Source organism: Ambystoma mexicanum, chromosome 6q (genome assembly GCF_040938575.1).
Source record: "Ambystoma mexicanum isolate Mex_15411 chromosome 6q, UKY_AmexF1_1, whole genome shotgun sequence".
Lineage (NCBI taxonomy): Eukaryota > Metazoa > Chordata > Amphibia > Caudata > Ambystomatidae > Ambystoma > Ambystoma mexicanum.
In genome coordinates this window covers 644,076,611-644,095,081 of record NC_090937.1, presented here as the reverse complement: position 1 = coordinate 644,095,081, position 18,471 = coordinate 644,076,611, and the positions used below count along the sequence as shown (strand labels likewise).

General features: G+C 43.2%; 1 protein-coding gene across 1 annotated transcript in view; it reads left to right on the top strand.

Moving 5' to 3' along the window:
* The window catches only part of AFG2A (AFG2 AAA ATPase homolog A), a 2,695,729-nt gene extending 2,677,502 nt beyond the window's left edge, over positions 1-18,227 (top strand). Inside the window, exon 16 of the mRNA XM_069631126.1 lies at positions 17,357-18,227. Within this exon, the coding sequence (XP_069487227.1) occupies positions 17,357-17,533 (177 nt within the window). The 3' untranslated portion in view covers positions 17,534-18,227. The remainder of the gene's footprint in view (positions 1-17,356) is intronic.
* Positions 18,228-18,471: the final 244 nt, after the last annotated feature.

Here is an 18,471-nt window from a genome sequence, read left to right as displayed (position 1 = left end):
ATTTTTTTTTTAAAGTCAACATTGTACTTTTCTGCTACACGTTTGGTTATTTTAAACTCCAGTGCACTTTTAGCAGATAAGATTGGTAGAGATTTGAACAAAGATCTACTGTCCAGGTGGTTGTTTCGCACACATCTTGTATACCTCATATCCGCATTCGATCATCTTCCAGCAACATCAAGATACCAGTCAACTCTAATCTAAACCCCAGGAAGGATTTCTTTGTTTAAAGGATGTCTTGAACGAAGTTAATTTAAGTACTCACTATCTTTCGAATGGCTCCCCAACTTCTTAATGCGTGTTTAGCTATATACTTAAAGCGAATGGGACTTCTATTTCCCTGGCAAAGCCCTGCCTATACCCACAATTCCTTGCTTACCCTCAGTGCTATATCTAATATAGTGTTCCCTTTAGAGGTGCCATAGTACTGTAGGTTCCCTGGAGCGCACCCCGGAAAGAAGATTCCTCAGCTCTTAAGATGCAATAGGCAATTTTAACCCGGCACCAGAAGGTTAGCTCAGTCCATATCAGCCCACCTTCCAGTATTAATGCTTCCATAGGACATGACTTTCGAAGTCCATGGAGACACTTTCTTGTCCATCCCTCAAGCCGAGTAAAAAAATAAAAAGTTGTTCTGCTTGTTATCCCTACCTCTTCCACGAAAGAAATTGCTGGGGTCAGCTGTGCATTATAGACAGTAAGCCAGGGGTTGATTCAAAGGGCGCCTGTGCCAGCGACTTACCTGACATGAGATTTTAATTTGTTTCAGGTTCTTAATTGATGTTCTTTCCAGCAAAGGCCACAATCAGGTCACACCCCTAATACGGCAAGAATCCACCACTTGCAAGCCTGTTGCACTTAGCCATCAAGACAAGGTACAACTGTAGCATGTTCCCATAAACAATAATTGCATTGTGGTTATGTTCCTCACTCCATCACTGGTCCAATTCCCTCTTGATCTCACCCATCAGCGGAAACGACCCCACCCCGCACCCCGCGCGACACCCTTACTGGGCTTCCAGCCACGCATCTGGCCCCCTCAAGGAAGCTTGCCATGCCGCATCCCGTCCCATTACAGGTACCCGCAAATTCTACCATATTTCTGCAACACTGCACAAGCTTCACTGGCTCCCCACAACCAGCAAGAATCATATTAAATAAACACTGTATGTACCACCCACAGAGCTGTCTCAAACGAACACCAACACACAGCTCCACATCTCTGCAGGCTACCGCATCTCATGTAGCAAAACGATCATAAGGTTGGCTTGTAATCTAACCCGTAAAAAGAAAACTCGCAGGCAGTCCTTCTCCTGCAATGGCCCGACCATGAGGCGCTCAATCCAAGCAGAAGCTTGAAATGCCCCCACCATCCTCGAGTTCCACCACATTCTAAAAACATAGCTCTTTCAGCAATCCCTGCCGCATGACTAAAAATGGAGCCCTCCCTTCACCAGGAGTACTGCCCTACTGTGCAAAATGCCAAGCTCAGTGCTGGCACCCTTCTGTTGTGAAGTGTGCCACTGCTCTCACTGTAGGTTTGTGCTATAAGCAATTCAATAAAATAAAAATCACCGGATTGCTGGAGTAGCATCAGGGTCTGCTCTATCGATTGGAAACGAGTCATCTACAAAGGTGATTTAGCTCAGATGACGTGTGACAGGTTTCTGTGGCAATATATTCATGATAACCAGGTCAGCAATATACCAATTAAACAAAAGTGGTGCTAGAATGCATCATGGCCATTTTTGCATTTCTGGTTCCCTCTTTGGCTTGAATTGATCACACCACCAGGGCCTGGAAGCTGTTCCATTTGCTTCCTGATAAACAACATGTAGACTATAAGGTCTTCTGACTGACACATAAAACAATCCATGGCCAGCCACCGCTGCACCTGTCCGAAAGCAGTTAATTCTACTAGCCGACCAGACACCCAGGGTCGTCTTCCCATAACCTGTTGGCTTGGTTCCTGCCAAAACACACTGGTTCTACAGCTAGATCTTTCCATCACTAAGATTCTCTTCCACAGAAAGTACTCTCAATTCATCTCTGCCTGGAGCGAGATTGCATGAAGTTCAGACATGCACTGAACATGTATTTCCTTCCTTCTGACATTGCCCTTCCTAGTCCCCCTCTCTTTGTCCTCTTCCCTTTAAAGCAACTATTTGAGTCAACCCCAGAGCGATAGCAGTCTCCAAATCTAGAAGCGGTGAGTCTGCAGCAGGTGTGGGTCTGTGAGCACCCACTCAAACTCAAATGTCATATTCTCTTCTGCTTTCAAAGGCAATGAATGCTCTTAGGTTTTGTATTCTACGCTGTGTTATGTTATGAAGTATTTCTGTTGTGTTTTATTCCCAAGCAAAATGCATGTTAACTTGACTCTATGCTTTTTAGTTACACCTTCCTTGGAACATAACATAAAGGGGAAACAAAAAAAGAAAACGTGCTCGTTTTTCAGGAAGTTGTGAACATTGCAAATGTGCATTTCTGACATACAACCCCTCCCGAATGCTGTCTGTGTCTCCAGAAGGGAGTCGGGGGCACCACCTCTAATATCGTATTTGGGACATGCTACGGCTCTGCTTTCGAATGCTGTGCTCTCTTAGGTTTTGGTATTCTACACAGTTGTATGTCATGCACTGTTAATGGTCATGCAATGTTTGTCTGCTGGGACCCTCCGTGTTTTGTTCCCAAATCTAAATGCACTCAGTTTATGAAACGGGCCATAGCGTGGACGTGGTACCCAGACACCACACACCTGTTTGGCCCTAGGACCCGCATGCAGCCCTCGGATTAGCAGCAGAAGGTAGCTCCAACCCATGTCGAGAAGGCTGGATTATGCAGATTAACTCGCAGAAGAACCTCGCCTCGGTTTAAGAGGAGCTCTGCCCCACACTCCTCTATACCCGTTCCCATAAACCTCCTATCCGGCATCAAGAGCTTCCATCAAGCCCAGTGCAGGCAGGGGGCTGTTCCCAGAGGCATCAGGGTGCAACCCCTCCCCCTCCCCCCTTCACTTATAGTTCCGTCCAGTTGTCCTGTCTGTAGAAGCTGGCTGTTTGTGGCCGTTTGGGGTCTGGAGTAGGGAATAGGATGGCTTTGTCTTTCATGTTTTCTTGGCCATGGTTTAGCATGCCCAGACAATGAAATCCTGGCACTGTGGAAGGTTTAAAAGTCTTACCACTGCTGAGCCAAACCACAGTGCTCACGTCTTTAACCATTTTGCACAAGAAGGGCAAACCCAGGTTCAGTAAGGCTACAGTGGCGGCGGCGGTGACATGATGGTGTGTGAAATCTTTGTGACATAATACAAAATGGGAAAAACACAAAAAGGAAATTGTCTATTTTTCAGTGGATTGTGAATATGGCAAATTTACATTTCTGGCATACAACCCCTCCTGAATGTTGTTATTGAGCGGGATTACTGCACGCTGCTGATAGCACTATTTCTCTTTCCTGTGACTCCATTTTGGAGCACATTACCTTCGGTTTTATACTCATTTTCTCCACTGTGGCTGGCTGGCTAATGGACCAGTCGGGACTGATCATTGGGTGCACTATTGTTCACGTTTGATGGTTTGTGACCTAAACGCTTTCCTCCCTGTTCCTCAGTGCTGTGAGGTGGCCTTACTGTGGAATAAAGCGCTGTACAAAGCTTGTCATAGCTTCATGGAAACAGCCAAAGCATCGTAATGTAACATGACAGAAGGGTGCCAGGCTGCCAATGCATACAGAAGGATGGACATCTGGGCATTCTCTCCCCATCTACCCTGGGGAGTTTGGTTGCACATCCACCTCTATCTTTCACATAGTTTCATAAACACATCCTGCGTAGGGAGCTCGGGTGATATTTTCACTCTATACAAGGCTGCATATTATTATACTTGATAGCCTCCTCTCAAGTAAGGCACAGCCGTGTCTCCCCGTGAACTAAAATAAAGTCTTGCATGCCATGACTTGGAAAACTCTTAATTATAACCTTTTTGACATCCAGGTGCAAGGCCTTTTTCATTTTTACGGTATTTGCATCTGTTGAGAGATATAGCGTTTTCGATAAAGCGCTGAACAACTAATGACAAACAGTACAATTAATATGGAACAATGATGTTTGAAGGCTCAGGTCGCATGAAAGGGAATTTAAGAATCAGAAAGAAGATCTTTAAGACGGAATGTGTGAAGAGAAGTAGCAGAGTGAGTGAGTTCCAGGAAGGATGTGAAGGAAAGTAAGGGGAAATCGGTTAAGAGAGATAACCAGATCGAGACCGAGGATACATTAATAGACTCAGAAAATGAAAGAGGAGATGAGAGTCAAAAGGTAGAATAGACATTTTGAGAAGCAAAAAATTGACAGGGGATCGAGAGGCAAGTGAAAGAGGATATAAACAGCAGAAAATAAAGATAGAACAAAAAAGGGTCAGAGGATATATATATTTCAATTTAAACTGCTTATTAGTTTATAAAGAATCTTTTTGCACAAAATGTACATCCCATTACAAAATGTGCATATTACTAAGAAACCACAAGAAATATACCAAAGTAAACATATTACTACATCGGTTTCAATAAAAAAATGTCATGCACATTTACAGTCACTATTCCAACTTAAAGTGCTAGTGCTGTTCATAGCTGAATTTCTACAATACTGCTTAATACGTTTTTAAACCACTACATTGATAGCATTTAAAAATCTGAGTAGTGATAATGACAAACACAATTCATGCACCGAAACGATAAGTTGCCAAAAAGCATGCGTATTGGACCAGTGGATATCATCAACAAAAGTATTAAAAAACATACATCTTAGCTGCTGCAAACCTGGGCATTCAATTACAATGTGAACCCGATTTTCCAGTACTCTCAATTCTTTACAATTTGAACAAGTGTGTCTCGGCACTATACCCCCGCTTCTAATGAAATTGATTTTATGATTGGCAACACATGTAATCTAAATCTCAAGAATTGTGCACACCAGTAAGAATTAGGTATGGTGATCAGATATTTTGGTATTGTACCCTAATCTAGCAAATCACATTTTAAATGGTTATATAGTTTATAATTTAGAATGGCATCACTATTTTCTGACAAATCTTTGTTGAGAAGTCTCCTTTTTGCCTCTCTAAAATTCTCGACTAGAAGTTTTGACGTTATCGTACTGGCTGTCATAATTTTTTCAGCTCCTACCCTAAAATTATGCAGAGGGCAAACACTCTTATTTCCCCGATTGTGGTGAGTTAAGTCCTCAAATAAGGAGTTCTCAATAGGCACACGGATTTTCCTATAGAATTGGAGCGTGCACTAATGGAACCATCCCTTAAGGGAGATCAATCCTAGCTTGTATCTTATAACGGATTTTGGAACACAATTTGGCCGGGTCAGTGCCCCTTTCCACACTTTTTCCTCAATAATCCCCAGATCAATCTTGTTTCGCAGCTGTAGAATTTCAAACCCATATAAAAGAGATGGAACTACTTTTCCTATGTAGAAAATAAAATAGTGAGCATAGCCATAGTCAAGGTGTGAGATGAGAGATAAAATGAAGGTTAGTTGAATGAAAGGAGATGAGAGGGCGGGCCCTACGGATATTACAAAGATGCTAGCGACATGTCTGGCCGAAGGTGGAACTGTGTTAAGAAAAAAAGAAGGCAAGAGTAAAAGGATAACACTAAAATTCCGAGCAGAATCAGAAAAGGAGAGAGGGGAAGTTAACATGAGAGCAAGGGGGGGGGGCAAGAGGGCAGGAGAGAGGGAGCAGGGAAAATCTAAACTTCAGTTTGGGTTGGGTTAAGATGAAGGGGGTGGGAGTTCATCCAGGACTGAATAGCAGAGAGACGGTACAGGAGAGTAGTCTTGGTAGTATCAGTGTTATAAGAGGAAGAAAAAAGATCTGAGAGAGCTCCAGCAAAAAAGTGGCAGAAAAGGTAGAACAAAGTGATGAGAGCAGAAAGAGGAATAGGGTAGAGGAGAAAACCAGGGAACTGAGAACTGTGTCTTGGGGAATGAACGAGTTAAGGAGGTAGTGACACTGAAATACTTCCAGACCAGGAGTACGTTCTCTGTGAAGGGTAAGAACCAAACCATTGAAGGACAGATCCAGAAAAGCCAATATATGTGAGTTTGTAAAGAGGAATACGATCATAAACACTGTTAAAAGTAACAGGTAAGACTAGGAGTGCAACAGGAACAGTAACATGGAGATGACTGCATGTTTAAAGGATGAAGGGAAGAATGATGTAGAGAGAGATTGAAAAGGGCTGTGAGATAAGGAATAAGCACAGGATATACCTAGAGGACTAAAGAGGAATACATCTGGTTAAGGGGAGTGGCTGCCGGGTGGTCATGTGTCAAGCATGAGGCAATGTCGGAGTTGGATAGAAGGGAGTAAGAAGAGGGGGCCGGTAGAGAGAATCAATATGTAGATGAGAAGAGAGAAAAGAAGAGCATAACAAAGAGACTTTGTAAGTGAAATAATTGGTAACGTCAGAGGAAGACAGGGAGGAAAATATTAGGAGATGGGGACAAATACAATTAAGGAGCTGAACAGACAAAGAGGATGGTGAGAGTATGTTTAGAAAAGTAATGTTTCATTGCTGTTAGAGAGGAGTTGTAAGAGTAATGGCGAGAGGAGAGCAGGTCAAGATCAGTAGCAGAGTGAGTTTTCTTCATCTCCTTTCAGCATGTTAAAGGGAAGTCCAAAGAGCAAGAATAGATGGGGATAACCAAGGTTGGGGATGTTTCCAAGTAGAGACAACGTTTGAAAGGGAAGGAGAGAAAGAAGAGTAGAAAGAAGACTCAATGAAAAGTAGAGGCAGCTTTATCAGCAGTCAAGTGGGAAAAATCAGTAGGCGGAGGAAGAGAACTGTGTAGAAAAGAAATATAAGGAAGGGGGTTAAAGCTTGACTCAAGAATACACAGCGGGGTGGAGGCCTGATGGGGGAATAAGGGAGCCAGGGAAAAGAGGAGAGAAAAAGGTGATCAGAGGAATAAACAAGAGAAGCAGAGACTACCCAGTTGGAGAAGAAGGGATATGGTCAAGAAAGTATCTGGAGGCATGTGACTGAGAAGAAAGTTGAGAAAGACAATGCAAGTCGAGAAGAGAAATAAAGGAGGAAGAAGTGGATAGAATTTAAGTGAAGTTTGGATTAGCCAAGAAGGAAAGGGGGTCTGTGATGCTAGAAATGCCTTATGGAGGAACAGGGCCTCCTAGTCCTTGTCATACCACTTCTCTGGGTGTGTTGTCTCTATGTGTTCTGCTTTTGAGGTCCAGCCTAGACTTCTGGCAGTGGAGCTCTACATTTTTCGTTTTGGTGAACTACACCCTTGGGATACCCTTATGGCACCCACGGGTGGGGGTACACCCTTCTACCCCTTATGTGTGTTTTTGGCCACAGAGCAGGTATAGGCTGGTGGCCGCTACATGCTGACTTGGCAGTGGCTCTGAGTGTCCTCCAATTTGGGACAGCCAGGCCCTGCCGTAGGAATCAATGGATTTCTGCAGGAAGGCCAGATGGCCATATTGCCTTTTACCTTGTTTCCCAAAGTCCTAACTTTATCCCTTACTCCTGACTGGCTGTTGGGTGGAAATACCACATACGGCTCTGGGGCTGCCTCCTGTCAGACTAACTGGAGTCTTCCCAGAGGCTGTGTTTTGTTGGTACACCCTAGGGGTGTTACCTGTATGAATGGAGTTGGAGGTGAACTCACATTCTGTGTTATGGGTGTCTGGGTTCTCTGTGTGACACAATGACTGAGACAGTACTGACTGAAACTGACATGAATGCAGTGTAGTGTGCTGAAAGGCTGGGTACTTACCCCAATCCACATTCTTTGTTATGGGTGTCTGGGTGGAGTGAATGGCCTGTGAGCCTGAATGGCTGCCTGCCTCCAGGAATGCCCTTCTTCGTGATTAGTTGACTGAGCCTGGCTGAGCCTAGCTTTGCCTAAGAGAATGGGAACCAATATGTATAACAGGGGGCCTCTCACTGACCAATTTCTTCAGAAGCTGAAGCAAGAAGAAGCTGTTCCTTGAAGCCCAGCTGCAGGAGCGGTCTGCTGCTGTATTTCTTCGTGTAATCCAAAAGCTGCTGTGTTCTTCCAAGGACTGATCCAGAGAGGACCTGCAAAGGAGACCTCTCCCCGAGCTACGAGGGACCTTTGTGCAGACTGCTACTCTTCATCCAAAGTACCCTGGAAGCCAGTCCTGTGTGTCTGCCACCCGGAGGAGAGGATTTTGTGAGTCTGGAAGAGAAGTGCCTGGACATCTGGAGTCAAAGAAGTCCATTGGTGTCACCCAGGGTCCGGAGTTGCATTTCGTGACCGCTGGAAGCTGCTGCTGTCTATCGCCCAGAAGAGGGGGTACGCTGACATAGTGCTGCTGGACACCTGAAGCTGTGAACGTTCCAAACTGCCTATGAACATTTCAAGGAACATCCTTGCCATCATCACTGACCACTCTTTCCCGCCGGAGAGAATCCAGAGTTGCTGATTGCAGAGGAAGGTCCGTCCTTAGGGTTCCCGCCAGCAGAAGCTAATGAAGACATCCTGAGGGTCCAGACTTGGTGAGGGTCAGAGGTCCACTCCAGTGGTCGAATCCAGGGCGCCAGAAGCCATCCAGAGGTCAGCACTGTGACTGTAGCACTGAAGAACCAAAAGTCGGAAAACCGCAGTATTCCGAAACCCGACACCAAAAGGACCTATGCAACCGTCGCCGCCAGAAGTTACTGAAGGGTCCCAGGGGTCTTACTATCATCTGCCAAGCCTTTAAGGAGCCCACAGTAAGTTTCATCTTCACAGGACTTCTACAATCAGAAAAATCGTTGACCAAAGCAGAGCACTGCACAGAGCAAAACTGGTGCACTTCATAAAGACTTTGGTTCAATTTTTCTTCTTGGACTCCGCATCCCAGTGGCTCCTTTTTCCAAAGTGGGGTCCATCCTCGGAGGGAATCGTCCAGTGAAACCGAGAATCCCTGCCACTTCGCCTGCCAAGGCACCAAAGGTACAGTGACGAGGAAGAGCATCTTCTAGTCTCAGGAGTCATCCAGGGGTCCCAAAGTAATCTTGGATCCTGTTCTCCTATGGCATTCCAGGTACCTTTTAAAGAAAGCGGAAGGTTATTGAACATTATTGGACTGGGCTGTAAAAGACAAGATAAGTTACTGCCTAACTTTTCCATTACAGGTTGCCCAGGTGAGGGGGATCTTCACACAGAATTGTATATCTAGTCTAAGAAAGCATTCTGCCACAGTTCACAAAAAACCTGCCTTTCTTTCTTATTCTATGCTGATGTATCTCACTTTAGAACTCACATGCCTATTTAAAACTGTCTGAAGTTAGTGCATCTATTACTGAATTTAAGTATTGTGTGGTACCACAAACGTTGTATATATTTTTTGAATACGTATTTCCAAGTACAAAGTGTTATTATTTAACTTATGTATATATTCCTGGATCTTATTTTATATAAAGGAGCCGTGTTATCACCGAACATAGTGTGTGGACATTCCTTTGTGGGGGATTGGGGACTCACCCTACTTAAGAACCAGCCTGCATCACCTCCTGAAAGCCTAAGCCTGGCTGCTCATTCATTGCTACCAAATTGATAGCCCTGGCTGGGGTGTTTTGTACCCTTACACTACCATATAGAGCGCAGTAGTACGTATACCCCCTCCAGTCTTTACAGGGACAATAGGATGAAGAAATGAAAGAAGGGAGTCTAGGCCCTCACAGAAAGTGTGAAGAGATCCATTAGATTGGTAAATTATAAGAAAAGCAAGCGGGAGAGGTTTTATGATTCTGGAACGTAGAGTACAGCAGAGGATTCCGAAGAGCAAGACAAAAGGTCCAGGAAGAATAATACAGAACGCCCACTCCACCATTTTTACCAGTAAGATGTGGAGTATGTGAAAAGTTAGTGGTAGAGGATGAAGGCAGAGCATGGATGGTAGTATTATGGGGCGTGATCCTGGACTCAGTGAGACAAAGATAATGATGGTTAAGTCTGAAAAAGAGGTCAAGAATGGAGTGAGGATTATTACAGAGAGAACAAGCTTTCCAAAGTCTGTAGGAGAGACCAAGGAAGGTGGAGAAGAGGAAAGAGGTGGGTAGGAAAGGTTAGGCAGATTACAAATGCGTGACATGAGAAATGAGAATGTAGAGGAAAACTGTGGGGATGGAGGAGAACACAGTCATAGAGGTACAAGTTTGACCACTCAATGTCCTTACTTTCTATTACCATCAACATTCACCTTTAGATATGGTCTATTCTTGACTATGGCACTATTAGCTAAGGCCTGGTATTGTCATTCTGGGATTTGACCTGGGGTACAATGCACAGACAGGCCTAGTCAAATAAGCCACCAAACATCTGGGCTTGCCCAAGCGCACTCGAGCGCCTCATGCATCCCACATTGCGTTGTGTACCAACTTAACATTCTTCAAATATGCCTCCTCCATCTCGCTAGTAGCATGGTACACCTGATAGGTATGACATGCACCCATGCTATCACAAAACACCCCCCACGTTTTGCCTCCCTGTGTTCCTAGTATTTATTTCCCGCTTTCCCATTCTCTTACCTTCCCCTCGCTCATTTTCTTTCTTCCAGTAGACCATGGTCTGGATACCCCTGGTGGGTGCACAGTATGCCACTCTACAGACAAACCTAGGCATTCTGATACAACTACACTGGTGATTTGGTGCAGTATAAAAACATATTAAAATATGGTGGTATTTAACGCTAAACCAAAAACACATATAAAATAAATCTACCGAGCTGTCCTATATCAAATTAAATGGTTAGTCAAAATGCATTCTTGAAAATAGTACTGGTCATTGCTGAAGGGACGGGTAGACTTTTTACAAGTAGTGGTTCAAGGAGTTGTGCCATACACTCTTCTTTTTCTATGCACTTCTACTTTTGTTCTTCACCACCTTACTAATCAGATACTCGACAATAACTTTCCTTCCATTTTGCAGAGCAGTCCATCTTCGGAATTAAACATTTAGGGTGCACTGCTAGGAAGGAGTGTTATTTATTTCTTTCTTTTTTTGCATTGTATTTAATGCATCTGTAATGCCTGTATGTATATTCGCAGATAATTAACTTACTTTTGGTGTAGTTCAGCTCATGACTCGTTAAGTGATTCCCTCCATGGTACGATTCTGAGGTTTAGGACAGGGTTTTGGTCACAGCCCACATCCCACAGTACATTGCTTTAAAACTTTGCTTCCATATACTAGCATCAGCTTGTTGGCACAGCCTGAGCCCCTTATGCTGTAAAGTACCCCATCTTGTCAGCATAGGCGATGATGATGGGCAGCAGTGACAGTCATCCATGTTGATAAAGACATTTCTTCTAAATAACCTGAGGTATACAAGCATTTTTTATAAATAAATATATAAATAAGCCCTATTGAGTGGTGAGATGCAACCCTTGAACTTTTGAAACAGGAGACCTACGTTTTAATCTTGGCTTCCCGGCTTCACCATTTTGTGCGATTCTGAGAAGCAGGCCTAATCTCTGAGTCTCCGTTTCTTTATCTGCTAATATTAGATGTGCTTATAATTTAGGAAACACTCTAGTGTTAAGTATTATTTAATTACTGAATAATTACATCTGCTGTACCAGTCCCTGAGACTTTACCTGTTATTTGCTTGTAAATGAGATAAGAGGTCTACAGCCACTGGGACTTGGAGCTGGGTCGAAAAAAGGCATAGTTTGAGCTCGGCCGGACTTTCCAGCCACTGGCTTTGAAAACAGGAACCAAACCTGCTCAACCAGTAAAATAAAACTTTTAAAACATGTTTTGCTTGGGTAGTATCGGTCTGACCCTCTGTCTCGCCCTCAGCACACTGCCTCACTCCTTCGAGCTGGAAACCTTTGAAGCCCTGGCTTGCCTCAGGGGAAAGATGATGGCAAGAGTCATGAAGGGCCTGGCAAGGCCTTCCAAATACCTTTTAGACTGGTCTTATTGTTATTGGTTGCACATTTAAATGGAAAGCATTTTGGCAGCTGACGCTGCAGTGAGTCGATGGATCATTGTCTGTGGAAACCCGTCCTCCCCCAAATGTGAACATTTGGGGAAAGGAGCTGGATTGTCTCGTTTGTACCTAAACCCCTCCAACACAGCTCCAGCTCCCAACCTGTGCCTTTTTCAAGGACAAACTGATTCACAAAATAATCTCCCCACTTTTAAAGTGTTTAGTTTTTTTCATGCTTGTTTGACAAAATAGGATTTGCCCTGCTATGAAACTTGACATATTCGTAGCATCATGCAAAATAACCAGGTGTAGCCCTTTAAGAAGCAGTGACTACAAGCAGACAGCTAACAGGAAAAACAATGGGCCTCATTACGACCCAGGCGGAGGACCATGGTGCTATTAGCACCATGGTCCAACGCCGGTGTCCGCCATGGCGGAATGGGGAATTACCACCCCATTCCGAGGTTGGCGGGGCGGTAATTCCCCATGCCGCCATGGCCCTTCCCCATGCCGCCATGGCCCTTCCCCATTCCCATTTTTGCCCCATACGGCTCAATGGGAATGGGGAAGGCGCTAAGTACGGTGCCGCAAATTGCGGCACCGTACTTAGCACCAAGGCCCCTTTGCGGGTCTCTACTTTAACGGCTGGTAAAACCAGCCGTTAAGGTCGGGTGCTGCAAAGGGACCTCGTAATTAGGCGCTAATAGGTTAACGGCGCCGCAGCCTTTTACGGCGCCGTTAACCCATTAGCGCCTAGGTCATAATGAGGCCCAATCACTTTGTGGGAATTCAAAGAATTCATCAACCAACACAAGGCGGCAACAGTGACACCTAGTAAGACAAAAAGAGGTTAAACATATTTTCCAAACAAACTTTATAACATTTGGACTAAATCTTGATTATGAATTACATGTCTTTCTATGAAATAAGACTCAGAAACAAGGAGAGTGTATCAATCAAAAGACATAACGATGCCCACTAAAAGCCAACATGAGCGGAATGAATTGCTATCATGGTGGTTAAATAGTGGAAAATTCCTTTCTATTTAGGTCAACAACGAGTATGCTTCTTATATGTTTATTGTTATTTCTTTTATTATAATGTGCGGACTACATGGGGTTGAATCAATACATTTGCACTAGATGTATATAATCATCATGCGGGGTACTGATCATTTAATCGAACATACAACAACAGTGTTTAGGCTTCACATTTCTCAAATAATCGCCTTGAAAAATTCCTCTGACACTGAAAAAGAACAGCCTTTACCACAATTAATAATTATACTTAGTCAGCATTTACCTTAGGTTAACATTCATAGTCATTACAAGAAGCAAACCTATAAACAAATAAAAATGTTCGTAACATCTTGCATGATGATGTCATCACATGCCATCTTTACAAAATGGCAGATAGATACAAATGTCAAATGGCACGTATTTCGGCGGCATCCAAACACGGAACCAGAAAATGGAACTAACCATTTCCAAGTGGCTGAGTGAAACAAACCAGTTAGCGGTGTACTTTGTTTCCTCTTGCCACAATACACTAACTTTGTTATAGGTTTCTAGCTGAATTAAAGTTATTTTAACCTCTTATAGTCATGCCTCTCAAGACCTTCAGCATAGAAATTAAAATGTGAGTAAAACTTCATAACTGTCATGCGTCAGTAATCAAGAGATAACGGGCATAATTTTATTAGTTTAATTGTTTTTTTTTATTATGTTAGATAAAAAGAAGGATCAACAGCGGATGTGCTCTTGCACATGGCCCCTAACCTGATCTAGCAAATTGGTAATTTGAATGCCCCTATGCAAAAATTAGGATAAGGCTGCATTAAGCAAATATCAATGAAAAGGTATTTAGGATAGCACATAGTACAACTTGAATTATTAGCGTAGACCTGCGCTTTTCTTACTCTTCGTTTTTGCTTTTCAGTAGCAATGAACAATATCAAACCTGAGTCGTTTTAGACTGCAAGTTATGAGAGCACAATAAATGAAATGGCTAATGAAGCTGAACCTTGAAACTGTATCTGTACAAAAACCATAGGTATGAATTTGATATCTATTATCTTTTAGCAATGACACCAAATTTATTTCCCCAGTCAAATGAATTACATCCAGACCCATTAAGTAATCTTACAGCACCAAGCCAGGAGAAATTGGAATTAAACGAGAATTCATGTTCCAGCCACACACAACTAAGTCGACTACATACAAACAATTTCACACCACATACGACTTATTCAATCAAGAAATGATTGGGTCGAATTGTTACATCAAACCGTACAATGTTAATGAGACCATAATCAACTAGAATTCTGGTTCTGTGTTAAGCTTAGATGGAATCTATGTTAACTGTAGCAGATACATTCTTTAAAACAAAACCTAAACAGAAAAGAAAATTGTTATATGATAATTCATTTTGTATTTTGCACTGGCCTGTATTAATTAGCAAACACTAACTATTGTCATGTTTTATCTATTTCTTCTTTTTTTTCTCTCTTCCCATCACTCACTTTTGTGAATATTGGTTTGGTTGATATCTTTTAAATAGGAGTTTTTTAAAATGTATTGGATATTTGTAAACCGCCTATACAAGTGGTGTTTCATTGGTGTTTAGTGGCCACAGTTTTGCACAAATCGCCAAAAATGATGAATCATGGCTCATGCGTTCTAAATTGTAATATGGGAAGATAGCTCAGCGGCAGCACGCTTGTATTGCCCAAATCTTTTCTCATGCAAAGTCTCTTGCTTCAGAGGACCTGATAAGTAAAAAATTACAAAACAAAGGTTCATTCTGATAACCTTCACGTAGGGTGATACATTTTCACCCTTGGATCCCCGTGAGCTGGGCTCCGATTCTCCTCTTAGTGGTTAGACCCCCTCAATCGGCTCAGACCAACCATTCACTGTGGACATCCTCAGTCGGTTCATACTAGTCATCACAATGTTGTTCCGTTGTCTTCTTTACACTTTTTCTCTTGACATCCCTCAGTCTGGTTTCCTATCGTCTTTCAATCAAGTTCCTTATCCGTAATATTCAAAATTCTCAATATCTTTTTAAACAACCACCTTTTGTTAGGTCCCCCTCATCCGGGCTTAACCCTTCCATAGCACTTGCCACCTTTAATACAAAGACTTCTGAAGGGCGATCACATCTCGCTCGGTCACTTTGTTAGCCTATGGCAAGGGTGTGTTTATTTACAACGACCAGTTCGCAGAGCATTCCCCCTCTGCCGGGCGCAAACGCCTGTCTCACAATTCCCTTAGTCGGGTTCACACTTTCCACTACGTGTCAAGGGCTTTTGATTGTACAAGAGGTTTGGCTTTACCCTTGCATGACCACATTGACACCTCACACCGGCCTTCTCTGTGGCCTCTTGGTCTTTGTAGTTTCACTATTTTGCCATTCAATACCTTCCTTGATCAGGAGAGGGGTACTAGTCATAGGCCTTCAAATAAGCACCCACGTGGCATCGGAACACTCTATTTCTGGTACCAAGTTTGTTCACAAAGACCTCTGTCTCTTAATCTTCTTAATGTTGCCACTGCAACCTTGAGTCTACCACAGTCCGGCCCACTATCAAGTTCTTCTCACTCACCAGCTGTACTGAACTCGTCAGCGTTTCTATTGCCGCTGGAGTCAAGGACGGTACCACAATGGCAACCACGTCTCTCCACCCTGGCTATCAGTGCAGGAGGGTGTCCTGTACCGCTGACATCCGTCAAACCATTTGCCAGCTGCCATTCCTGGTCTTATGTTTTTTTTGTCGGCGGCTTTGCGGGTCTGGGTTGTGAAGGACAAGGGCAACTCCCTCCTTGACGTCCCTCCAGGTCTCGCCTCCTTTCTCCTCTGTTTTAACTGCTGTCCTGGAACAGCTGCTTCCTCATGTATTCAGCCTTGCTCAAAATGTGCTCTTGTGCTCCGCCATTTATCCCAGTGGGGAAGGGAAATGGCAGTCAGGTGTGTATAGTTGTCGACAATTGCCTGACTCTGCCTGACCCTTGTGTTGGGACATGCCAGGTAAACGGCTCTGATATTAGTCCATTGTCGCTCACGGGGTGGGAAAGTGTTCATGTCGGAAAAGGGGGTGGTAGAGTTTCTAAGTATCCTACTGGACAGGACAGGGAAAGGTGTCTAAAGGAAGGGAATACCGCGTCTCACCCTTCGGTGTCCCACTTCCACTTGTCGAAGACCCCCCATCCAGGTGATCCTCCTACACTGTTCCACCCCCAGGAACTGGATCCAATAGTGATGGCTGTGTCCTGGCCACCTGGATGACAGATCCACAGGGACTAGTAAGCGAGACACCTTCAGGTTTCTCACACTGGACTCTGGCATGAAGCCCCATATAGGAGCCCAATTTAATTTAAACAATACAAATTATTTTAGGCTCTGAGAAATCTTGTTAATTGAGTGAAACACATGTTGGCCCATTCACAGAGTTCTATCATGCAATTACTCCACGTCTACTGAATTTAATCCTAATTTATGTATTGTTTTTACACAAGCCATATTGAGTTCTTCCTATGAATTGTTCTGAATCGTTTTCCTGAATCTATATTATGAAGTTATGTTTCTGAAGTCTCTGTCTCATATCAACCAAAATTCTAAACTAGACTTTAGCACATTATACCATAAATTAACTGTTTGTACCTTCTCCAATTCATCAACACCAGGGGTATAGGTGTTCCTCTTTATGAAAACCTGCAGCAAAAAAGTTATGAGGATGTAATTCTACTGCCAGGTCAAATGCTTTGTTGTACCCCGCCTGCCCCAGTCATCAACTTTGTTTTGAACCACAAACGCATTTCTCCCTCATTAGGGCTCATCAGTTTATTGGATGTTAACCACTTTGTTATTTGGGTATTGGGGCATGCTAAGGGTTAAGGTTCTGTTAGATACCCCAATCACTTGTTTTAGCAACAGCATAACTGCCATAAAGTGATTGTCTGCATGTCGTTACTGCACACAGCAGTTCAACATTATTGATCAAAATAATTGCTTTTAGAGGAGGCAACGATCCATATGCTTTGTTTTTCTGGTGTATTGACGCTTTTAATAGTGATCTTGATGTGAGCTTAATTACGGTGCAACATTAGCTATCAATACTAATGTAAACATTATTCAGTAATTGGCTAGAGATCTGCCATAAGAATTGTCCAAAATGCACTCTGGGCATAAACAGGCTCACAGGCTGCATTCAGAGCCTGAGAATGAGTGCCCTATAGCCCTAAATATTGGTGTAAAGTGAAAACGAACTGATTGAAGACACGGATTTGAAATGTAACTGCTCAGCTATGATCGTATATGCTTTGGGGTGTATCAGCCATTGCCTGGTCAGCTAACCATGGTGTTCTTTTCAATCATTAGATAACCGCAGTCTGCAGGGAAGCTGCACTCCTAGCCCTTCAAGAGGATATACAGGCTCAGTGCATCATGAAGAGACATTTTGGACATGCACTAACCATCGTGACGCCAAGGATACCTGATTCATTGTGTCAGTTTTATGCAACATACCAGCAAAAGAGTGGACTACATGCGCTTTGAGATGAGGGCGTCTTTGTACACCATAGCTGCCTTTGAAGGAGAAACTGTGCAACGGCTGCACCCTGCAAATCCATGCTTGGTGTCCACAGATGTCAGGAATGGGACTTTTTCTAAAGAATGTACTGATGGACCACAATTTTAAAACTCCCATAGGCCTGTACAATGGTGACTTGAGGGCTAATGTAGATGGTGCAAATAGCACAAAATGTGTATGAAATATAGAGCTTGTATGTTACTTGCGACAGTAAAGGATCTTGGAGGGGGAGGACGGTTATGTTGTTGTGTACTTTCCTGTAACACTCAAGAGTTTGGTGGGAGCCTGGTACCAACCTTGCGACTGGTAGAAATATTTGCATCAAATTAAAGTGTTTGCTTTGGTCATACAGAAGCACCTTCACACCTACATACACCTTCGCCTGGATTTATAGTGGGTTCTATACAATGTTTTATGAGCCATAAGAGATCGAGGAGGGCTTTAACAAGAGGGTGTGGCCTTAGGAATGCTTAACTGTCCTGGAGGTGACTTAGGCAAGGGCCACCTGCACTACACAATACATCATAAGACCCTGGCCTGCAAATAAGTATTTGGTTTCACTCCGCATGATCTCAGGTAATCTTACTTGTATCCAGTCTCAAGATTGTACATAAAGTTTTCAGGATTTGGTTTGTAAATAAATAGCAGCCCATAAATAAATCACTTGTCTCACTCAGTATGTAAACAGTTCAATTGATTCTGTAAATAGATCACCTATGAGAAAGAAGAGGGGGGGTAAACAGCTCTGTGGGTTGGTGATTGTGTTGCTTTTTTATAAAGGATCATTTTGGGAACATATGAATGACCACAGCTTTTTTTATGTTAACTGATTTTTATTGAAAGTTTGTATTAATATAATAGTAAAAATCAATGCATTTGGTTCAATCAGAATATAAGATACATA